This window comes from Rhagoletis pomonella, unplaced genomic scaffold (assembly GCF_013731165.1).
Source record: "Rhagoletis pomonella isolate Grant_MI unplaced genomic scaffold, Rhpom_1.0 Rhpom_scaffold_00001, whole genome shotgun sequence".
NCBI lineage: Eukaryota > Metazoa > Arthropoda > Insecta > Diptera > Tephritidae > Rhagoletis > Rhagoletis pomonella.
In genome coordinates, this window is record NW_023458555.1 from 1,284,594 (window position 1) to 1,293,578 (window position 8,985).

The window sequence follows — 8,985 nt, forward strand, 5'->3', positions numbered from 1 at the left end:
TGCAATGATGCTAGGCCATTTGCACCGGATCGCGAATAGCCCTAATATATCATATCGCTGTAAAATATGCAACATCGAACCCCATGTATATATTTTGCAAATAAGCATAGAAAAATAAAAGCAACCGTGTGCTAGTTAGTTGTTTTGTTGTTGGAATCGCCACATATTTCTCTCATTCCTCTCATCCCGCTCACTTCATCGTTTCTGCTGTTTCTTGTTATGGTATTTGATACAGAATTTCGCTGCTTGCTACCCCTACATGCTACCACTTTGCAATGGGGTACTCTCGTACACTTCCAGATTGGGAATAGTATTTTTGCATTTCGTAAGCTCCGTGCATCGTGCTAGAATACCCCTAATTTAATAACTGAAAATGGCATTTGATACACTTGGCCACAAATTCATCGTGGCCTCCTCCAAAATCTCATTAAATGCATTCCAAAGGGATTATGGTGGGATTTTACAGAATCCATCGTAGTCCGATTTTTCGTGAATCTACGAACGTGTGTATTCAAAGTATACGCTCCCTTTCGTAGCTATACGATTCAGTGATAGCCTTTCCCTAGATTTCACGAAAAATCGCACTAGGATGGATTCTGCGATAGCCCTGATTATAAAACATTTGAGAACAGTGGAAAACGCATAAATTATAAATACTCTCTGTTATCTGGATTTTTTTGAGTATGTAGATAGTCTGGATATTCGAATATTAGAACAAAATTAACAGATATTAACCAGACAGCAAAATTAATGGATATTAACGGGTATAGAAAACAGAACGGATATTAATCTGATATCCGGGATTTCGTGTCGTCAAAAATATACATATTTTTCTTATTTCTTATAAAAAAAATATAGTTGATTCAACAGCAAAAGCCACAAGAATACATTATTTAATTTCATATAGAATTCGGGAACATGCAAGAATTACCAAGAAATTTGCATCGAAATTTCCAATTTTTCAAAAATCAATGGTGACTTAAAACGTGCACTTTATTATACTAAAATTTAATGAGCTACAGAATTGCATACTCAGAATTTCTCCCTTGAATTTAAATACAGAAATTACTTCAATGCTATCTTACGAAGAGCACACAGTGGTTCGGATCGCAAATCTAGCTGGACGAAACTATTTAAACAAATACTCGTTAATGGATCTTTACACAACTTCTTACCTAGGGGTTTTCTGGGTCGCTGATTACATATCTAAAGTCATTTACCAAAAATTCAAAATGGCGGATCCATTATGGCGGACGAATATTAAAAAAAAATCGGTAGATTTTTATGTAACTGGGTATCTGCGAGTTTTCTGGGTTGCTGATTACGAATCTAAAGTCATTTACCAAAAACTCAAAACGCCAACATAGCAGGCGAAATATTTAAAAAATCATAACATATGAAACTTTTTTGTTTGTACTTAAAACGATTACAAATTTGTTAAAAATATTTCGCTTTATATTTTTATTTTCAGTTCCCAATAACAAATACATTTTAAAATAATTTTATAGAACAGCTAATTCTTTAATAAAAACAGTCCGTATTCTATTATTATTTACTCTTAATTACTTTTTTCATAAAAATGTCGTTTGTACTTTGTCAAAAATGTGCAGTATTTGAAAAAAAACTCTAAACTTTCGAAAAAATGTCGATACCTTTAATTAGTTCTATTAAAACAAAAAGTTTTTTATTTATTTTTTTGTTGAAGGTGTTGCTCATATTCTCAATATAAAAAAATCATCGAACATACTTCGTATGGCAGAAAACGACTGACATCGTCAACCAAAAAAAATGCCAAAAATCAACGAAAAGCCCTAGGTACTTCAAACTTGCACTTTATTTTACTAAAATTTAATGGGCTACAAAACTGCATACCCAATATCTTTCTAAGAAACCTAATTAAAAACAACGAAATTTTTGCGAGTTTGTTGGTTTTTTTTTCAAATATTGCACAAAGTTTGAAACTTGGATTGATATGTGTTTTGTTAAAGTGCATAGTACATTTTTATGAAAAAATAATTAAGATTAAATAGTAATAAAACAAGTTGTCAAAACTTGTCATTATGTGGGTGTCGTATAGTTATGATAAGCACTAGAATATGTATTATTCTTGACTTTCGTCTTCAACGTCAATGTTTGTTGTTGCTGTTGTAGCAGCATACAAATTCCCCAAAGACTTTTTGGGGAGCGTTGCTGGAGTGACAGTCCTTGGCCAGATATAAGTCTGGGTCGTTCCGGTTACGTAGACCCGACTGTCGTGGGAACGGTCAATGTTTGTTAATTGTGCTTCATTATTATTATTATTTTTTTTATTTACATAACCAAAGTTTTTATAACTCCAAGTATTTTTCTGTTTAAACACACATAACCCCCCCCCCCCCCCCCTCTACTCCCGCTCTCCCGCCGTGGATCCCCCACTGATCTTATATTTATATTCAGATACATTCCTGTTAATAATTACTTTTGAATTTTGAGATTTGAGATACCGTCACTAAAATGTAAATATCTAAGCCAATTGGTTAGACTTGGTTATCGCACTTACCCTCTGCATTTGCGAAGGTGTAAAGAATAATATGCAAGTGGTTTTATAACGGCCTTCGGCAGCCTTTACTTTTCCTACTCTTTAATTTATTTTTTTAATTAATCAAAACGACGATTTTTCAGAATAAATTTGCTTATACCAATGTGGACATAAATTGCGTTATGACCTCTGAATCTATAGCGGAATAAGTGTAATTTTTTGTTTATAAATAAAGTCAATTTGCAATTATGCAAATATTTGTGAGTGCAATTAGCAATCTTTTAAGTTAAATTTCAGCTTTTAAAATATAGTTCTCAAATAGGCGGCGTTGACTTACCTTTTTTTTTTGTTTTCATATATTAATGCTTTAATAAATGCAATTTCTCATTTGAATGTAGTGTCAGGAATGTATTCCAAGTACCATTAAGTATTTTAAAAACAAAAAAATGTTGACTTTCGTCCAGCTAGATCTGCTACCCGAACCACTGTGGAGCATTCTCATTTGCTTATACACGCATTTATATTTTTACTATGTATTTCTGGAGAAATTCTCAGCTAATTCCTTCACATTTACTCGAACGTAATCTACCCTGAAATAAAAACTTAATCCTCAACTAACAGTTCCTGCGCATGGCGACATTTAGTCGGGTATTCGCGTGTGCGAAATTACGCATCTTTAATACTTTTAGAAGTTTTTAATCGTGTCTCCTCGCGTAATCGCCTTATCTGAACAAATAGCCTATTTGATTTGATAATAGTAATCCCTTTTAAAATGTAAATGTTTAACCAGGTATAATATTTAATAAACATACACACACTGAGCTTTTGCAACGTCTATAAAAAGATTTAGCAGCCACAGATCTCAAGTTCCATTTTCAGCGCATTTATGCCAAATATGTATAAACAGATGTCATTAAACTGTCTAAGTAAGCTCCTTGGAGGGCGGCCACCACCTTACCTAACCTAATCTGTGTATATTTGTATGTATGTATGTGCATATGCTTAGGCCTCTCTGAAATTATTATCGGTGTTAATGCTGGTTCCCAAGGTTCTACTTTCTTGAAATTATAACTGTCAAATGTCTGTATTTCATTCACAAAAATTTGAAAAAAACTTCGATTGCATAGCTTAAAAACTTTTTAAATTTTTTCGCTTATTTGAAATTTCGGTTTTGTAACAATCCTTTGGAAATCTATTTTATAGGAACAGAAACATCATTTTACCGAAATAATCCCCCTGATAGAATTTTTTGTTACTTAACAGAGTGCACAATCTTTTAGGTCGATTCTGAAGAAGCGGTCAGGTCATGTGTTGCTGATCTTTACTGCAACTACATAGTACCTACAGCATTTGATCTAATTTTACAACTATTTTAAACAACCCCAGGAAAGGTGTCTTTAGAAACCCTCACACACGTCTGAGCACATCTTTGTACTATGTAAATAGTATTTACTAAATAAAAAGGGGTATTCTACATAATTTACATAAATTAAGTTCGACGCCTCTTTTTTATTTAATTTTTTTTCTGTGTTTATCCTAATTGCATATTCCATGCTATACATACATATCCTCCTTTTTAGCGATTATTGGTACGAAATTTGAATGCGAACATTTACTTTCAATTACAACCTATTTATTTATAAAGCTAAATACCACAAATATCACAGCCAGTTGAACTACTGTGTAACTTCCAGTAAGCCACGTCGTTCGTACAACGGCAAGAGCTGCTTGATTATCCGTTGAACATAGGGGTTCTTAAAGCAAGTATCCTTGAAGCGAATGCCGCGTTCGTCATCTTGCATTATTGCCCGGAAATCCGCGTCTTCGGTATCTGTGTTGCGTTGAATCGGCAAAACAATGCAAGTTGAGTGAAAAGCTGTAAGCAAAGCGCTTTTATTAGAATATTGAACAAAGCAACCAGTTTGCGAAAGCTATCAACTACTTACCGTAAAATGCCTTTTCTTCTAGCTGCAAATGGAACTTGTGCAAGCATGGAATATTGGCTTGGTAGCGTAGTTTGCGCAATGTGTCCGAGAAGGTTTCGTAGTAGCAACGTATAAGTTCATCCTGTTGATTTAAATGCAATCGCTCTTCCAATGAGGTGTTGAGGAAATAGTCCAGATCCAATGCTGGGGAGCCCCAAGTTGCATATTGGAAATCAATGATGATCACATCCAAGGCTTCGCCGGTATTTTTATTATATTTCACCATCACATTATTTGTCCAGAGATCACCGTGCGCCAATACATTTACATGGCCTGGTGTGGCTTCGAACACTTTCTTGCCGATTTTGGCATAGTTGGACTTCAAGCTCGCCAACTTCTGCGCGTAATACTCGTACCCCTCCCACTGGGCAACACGACGACTGCAAGCCATCATCAGTCCTTCAAACCCGGGCATATAATTGTCTGTGTGCTGATTGAAGAAACCACGATCATAAATTTCCAGGCAGCCACTTTCGCGTTCATTCAGCACTGCAGATGTAGCATGCATCTTAGCTATCTTGCGCAGCACCATTCGGGACAAATCCATATTTAGTCCGTCCAACCGATTGGGCATGATAAATTCACGCACGTTGAGATCCTCGAAAATGAGAGCGGAACGTTCACGATCCACCGCCATTGTTTCGGCGAAGATCTGTTCGTTGTCGCCGATCTCATGCAGCAGTGCGTTCAACTTCGGCAACACCTGTTCATAGATGGACATTTCGCGATTAAAAATATCGTAGGGTTCCATTGTTTTACGCGCAAACTCATCAGCCTCATAGGATGTCTTCACAACATAGTGCCCAGTGGCCACGGTGCCCGCGCCCGTTTGATAGTCGGCGCGTATGCGGCTCAAAACACCGCCATAGTTTTCACCTTTTCCCAGCGCTGGCCGGATGTGCCACTTGAGTATTTTTAGATGATTATCTTGGTGGTGAGAACGCAAACAGCGTTCCAGGTAGTCCTTTGTGAGCCAAGCAGGCGCATGTGACTGCTCGAAGTCCTCGCTATGTTGGGAAGCGTTGGAGCCGCTAAAAACTTCCTTCGACAGTTTCGACAGCAAATTCTCAGTTGAGCTCATAATACTTATATCAGGCGTCGACATATTGCACTCTTATCAACCAGAAAACTACAGTTTCAACAATTTTGGTGTTGTAGCAAACATGCGCCCTACTCAAGGCTTAAAAGTCAAATAACAAACGCAATGCTACAAAAGCTGACTTTTTATCTATCACACAAGCGAAGAGAAATACACATCCGAGGACCGAGACGATACGACTTAGACTACATACTTTTATGAGTACTCTGATTTATAGCATTGTTATAGAAGAAACACATTTTTTTTAAGTATTTATTTAAATAAGCTCAGCTGCCACAACAAGTAGCCGTACAAATTTTTGAGATGAATATTTGTAAAGCGCAAATTCTAACCATAAATTAGCGTAGAAAGTAAGTTACATGTACTCCAAATACGTAAACGCTTAAATATATATATATGTATGCAGGTAAATACTATGTACGCAAATGGAAAAACAGCACCCTGTCGAAAATATTTTAGTTACGAATAATTTCTTGCCGCCAAATGTGAGGCTAATTTCTTCCACTGTTCTATTTTAATTAAGTAAGAGAGCCAGGGTGGCTATTTTAGCAACTCTTGTTGTAACGTTGTCCTAACAAATCGAGAGGCAGAAGGCCTAAACTCCAACGCAATGATGATGACTTTTTCGTTACACTATGCCAGTATATCAGAATGGATCCAAAGGCTTGCCTATAGATCTAGCTATACATTTATAGACGGCTAGTTTTTGTTGTGGCTCAAAGCGCTGAACCTAGAATTTGTACATCTCCGTAGAGAGGATAAGGTCCATTTTTATCGAAACGACATTTAGAAAGCTTTATGCTGCTAACGGAAGTCTCTAACCTAAGTAATAGATAACTCTCGCATTCAAGTTTTTTCACGAAGGTATTACCAAGTATTTCAAATCAGCCTGAAACTTTGTTCAAAACTAACAAACCTCGCGAATGTCGACCGGATATTGAGCAGTGCTCGTTGTATACACCCTTACGGCGTAGATTTAGACCAGGCCGGCCTGGGCTAGGGAAGCTGAGTAGTCACCGAACCTACTACTCCGAAATACATATGTGAACTTAATCGCGGAATCATAGAGACAGAGGTCCACATCGAACGAGCCAGCTACGCCGGCTAAGAAGGCTAAACGCTATGATGAAGCCATGCCGTCAAACATCAAGCGTGATTCCTAAGTAGCGGAAGAAACAAATGTGAAGGCCAATAAACAGAACCGGCTTGACTGTTTGCGTGGTTCCACAAGCTGAAAATCATTTAATGCAAGGATGACCACTCACTAAAATTACCGAACGAAGTGGTCTAGATGCTCTGCTTTAAATTCTCGACTGAAACGGTATTCGGTCACAAGCAAAGACGAAGGTGCTTATATATCAAATGATTAGTCAAGGAAACGCAGTAGCAGAAGGTGTAGCAGGTTTCGAAACAAAGTCGAGGGATGGAAGCCAGAACTACATCCTCAAAATAAATAAAACGGCGGATGATCTGCTATACGCGCGACTTTAAAGGATGCACCGATGGACGGCTGATGTTAATATGCCGGAGGAGGGTGAGGTGGCAAAAGATTCCGGCATAGGAGACATTGGAAGCATTATACATATATGCACATACCTAATGCTAACCGCTCAGCGATATCATAAAATGTCAACGAAATATACGTAAGCGGGGAGAAAAAGTTAAACATTTTTAGTGCAATGACGCTCGAAAGGTGCGTACGGCACTGGGAATGCTCTCACGAGGTCACAATGCAAACATGTATGAATTTTAAATTGAATGTCACCATGTCGGGAATTATTTTTAAATCGCATATTCTATTTGAATTGAAATAAACCTACTAAGTACATATGTACATGCTTACTTAAGCCGCTTCGTAGTCATAACAAAAAGGAAGGCATACAAATATTATTTATAGCGCTGCCAATTAACTAACAGCTCTTCTGTCTGCCTCAGTGAGCATTTGAATTGCGTCGCTTTTATCTAATCCGCAAACTAATAAAGAGCAAGATTTGCTTAGGAAAGCGCTTTGACTTGTAAACTTTGGGAAGGTAGCATCTTTAACCCGCTAAAGCCGATCATCAAAGACCAAGATTGTTTAACGTAAAAACGTTTTATTTTTTTTCTTCAGTCAAACGCCAAAATCGGAATTCGCAGGTGGAAGTGCAGATGGGTTAAACAAAGCCTTGAAGTCTGAAAGACCTTTTTACGATCGCAAGACACCCCAGTCGTAAACGTTAATCTTTGCGTTGTGAAAGATCTCCAAATGTTTCAAATATTATCAGCTTATCGATTTCTTTATTTATTAGATATAATTAGTTACAGCGGAGAACTTAGCTACCAGGGCTTTCGGCTGATTATCAACTTAACCCTCATCTTACCAACATAAAAAAGTTGCAAATCTTACCAACATGTGTCTTCAAGACACATATATGAAAATTAAATGATAATGATTGAAACTTGAAAAGATTCGGGAGTAATGTTCTGTTTTGACACCATCCAGGTCGGATGCCAATTTTTCCAAACAAGCATTATCCGGCTATTTCACAAATGCCAATTAAATGACAGAAGAATTTGAACGGCCGTCTATTCTATTTTCTGCGGCAAGTAAAACTATGCGCAAGTTGGTCCAAAGTATCTACTGCGCCCTTAGTTTGATTGCAATACAAATTTATTTCTGAGTTGTTTTTGTTTTGGGTGTCGAAAGTAGGTACCGAATGCATCGAAGATAGGGAAAGAACTGCTCTTTTTGGTGCTGAGACATAAGACACCAAAGCCATATTTTTGGTGAAACCCAATATATTTGTTTCGATTTGCTTTCCTGTTTGGTAACACAACGTGTACCTGTGAGTGATTAATTTAGTCAGTTGATTTTTTTTTTAATTTTTTGTTGAGGGTGTTCAGAGTTTTCTTCCATGTAACGTATGAACAAAATCTATTTTTATATGAAAGGAAAAACACCCTCGACAAAAAACAAAAATCTAAAAAATCAACGGTAGTTTTTAGTGACTTGAAACTTGCACTCATTATATTAATTTAATGGGCTACAAAACTGCATACTCGAAAATTGTTTAAAAATTCTGAATAAAAAGTTTAAAATTTTTTGAAGTTTGATTCATTTTTATGGACTTTGTGGAATTTTTGAAAATTTTATTTCTGTGGTTTCTGTTATAGATCGAACTATATTTTGAATGAATATTAATAAACATCAATAAAAAAAACAAGAGTTGTAATAAATATAATTTTAAATTTTGCTATCTACTATTATTTTCAGCGCTTCTATACATACGTACATACGTACATACATACATATATATATATATACATATAGTTTTATTGTTTTGCTTTATCTGACCTATATTCGTATAAATAAGCATTTTAGTTTATCGTTATTTTACGAAAAA

At 36.3% G+C, this 8,985-nt stretch overlaps 2 protein-coding genes across 2 annotated transcripts in view; one reads left to right on the forward strand and one right to left on the reverse strand.

Moving 5' to 3' along the window:
- LOC118735727 (serine/threonine-protein kinase rio2) overlaps positions 1 to 8,985 on the forward strand; it is a gene marked incomplete in the record, with an annotated part of 254,041 nt that overhangs the window by 22,343 nt on the left and 222,713 nt on the right.
- On the reverse strand, positions 4,171 to 5,729 carry LOC118735742. The gene is made up of 2 exons (XM_036465687.1): positions 4,465 to 5,729; positions 4,171 to 4,394 (listed from the first exon to the last, which is right to left on the reverse strand). The coding sequence occupies exons 1-2, from the start codon at positions 5,606 to 5,608 to the stop codon at positions 4,195 to 4,197; spliced, it is 1,344 nt and encodes a 447-aa protein (XP_036321580.1). The 5' UTR covers positions 5,609 to 5,729; the 3' UTR covers positions 4,171 to 4,194.

Coding starts and splice junctions, on each gene's coding strand:
- LOC118735742 (XM_036465687.1), bottom strand. CDS start 5,608: ATGTCGACGCCTGATATAAGTATTATGAGCTCAACTGAGAATTTGCTG. Junction 4,395..4,464: donor AGAAGAAAAGGCATTTTACG/GTAAGTAGTTGA, acceptor CTTTGCTTACAG/CTTTTCACTCAACTTGCATT.